The 1,277-nt window shown below is 71.2% G+C and overlaps 1 protein-coding gene across 1 annotated transcript in view; it reads right to left on the bottom strand.

The window, feature by feature from the left end:
• Positions 1-1,277, bottom strand: part of IL16 (interleukin 16) — an 80,762-nt gene that overhangs the window by 68,237 nt on the left and 11,248 nt on the right. Inside the window, exon 2 of the mRNA XM_029952313.1 lies at positions 26-297. Within this exon, the coding sequence (XP_029808173.1) occupies positions 26-226 (201 nt within the window). The 5' untranslated portion in view covers positions 227-297. The remainder of the gene's footprint in view (positions 1-25; positions 298-1,277) is intronic.

The following is a 1,277-nucleotide window of genomic DNA, read 5'->3' on the forward strand; positions in this document are numbered from 1 at the left end:
GGTCAGGGGCGCCGCCGGGCCCGGCCTCCGACGTGTCGGCCAGCTGCACGGCCGAGTGGAAAAGCCCCCCGCTGCCCGGGCCCAGGGGCGCCTCGAAGGGGTCGGGGTGCCTCTCGTCGGGGCTGGAGCCGCCGTCGCTGGTCCCGGCGCTGCAGAGGATCAGGGAGCGGGAGAGAGACCGCAGTCTCGTTGGCTTCCGGCTCCTCCCGCGGCTGTGCGGCTCCATCCTCAGAGAGGAAGCGGCCCTCGGCTGGCGGGCGCGGACTGCACCGGGCTTAGCCGCCGCCTCGTCCGTCCCTGGAGGAAAGAGGAAGCAGAAGCAAGCCGTGTGACATGCCGGTGACACGCGGAGCCCGACGGGAGCCCCGGGACAGAGCCCACGGGGGCCGTGCCCGGGAGGCAGGCGGCCCGGGAGGCCATCCCGCGTGGCCCTGGCCTGTCCACGGCCAAGTCCAGAGGGCTGGGTGAACCCGCCCCCCAGAAACCCTCACTCTGCAGGCAGGGAAACTGAGGCACCGAGAAGGTAGATGCAGCCCCAAAGCCTGAAGGCGCCCTGCGGAAGAATCACAGTCACAGGATGCTTCTGCAGATGACAGAGGCCCGTGCTTTGTGACGTCTGTGCTTCCGACAAGCCCCCCAGCGCCGGTCCACACAGCGGGGCTGGGGCGGCTCCGCACACCCGCCTGGCCCCTCTCTCCACCCCCTGAGTCCTGCAGCATCGCCAGAGAAAGCCCAGAACCCGGGAGCCCGGTCGCTGCCCCCGGTCCTCCCTTCCTGGAGGCGGAGCCTGGACCCCCTGGGAACGTCGCCCGGTGCCCACCGGCCAGGGCTGGCGTGAGCCTCAAAGACGGTGGCGCGTGGGGAGGGTCTCCCAAGGGGCTCACACGCAGCAGGCACCCTGCCGGGGCCCAGCTCCCTCTGCGTCCCCCCACCCCACACCCCCTCCCACACGGCAGCTTCGGGGAGGCAGGTGGCCAAAGGGGTGCGTCCACCCCGACGGGCCCTGACTCAGGCCCGAGCCACCCAGCCAGCCCCACTGAGGCAGAGCGGGGGCCTTCCAGCCCCCCACCGGGTTCGAGCCCCCCAGAGCCCCCGCGGCACGGTTCCTCTGAAGACCGGGGCCCGGCACCCACGGGGCACACACCCCACGGGGCACACACGGGCTGTTTTCTGTGTTAGCCTCTCAGTCGGACCAGACTGTCCCCCAGCTGTCTTAGCAAGCAATCTCGAGGAGTCGGAGGGGATGAAATCATGCGTGTGGGAACGGGTGCCCTGGG

The sequence above is a fragment of the Suricata suricatta genome, chromosome 9 (assembly GCF_006229205.1).
Source record: "Suricata suricatta isolate VVHF042 chromosome 9, meerkat_22Aug2017_6uvM2_HiC, whole genome shotgun sequence".
In the NCBI taxonomy this organism is placed as follows: Eukaryota; Metazoa; Chordata; class Mammalia; order Carnivora; family Herpestidae; genus Suricata; species Suricata suricatta.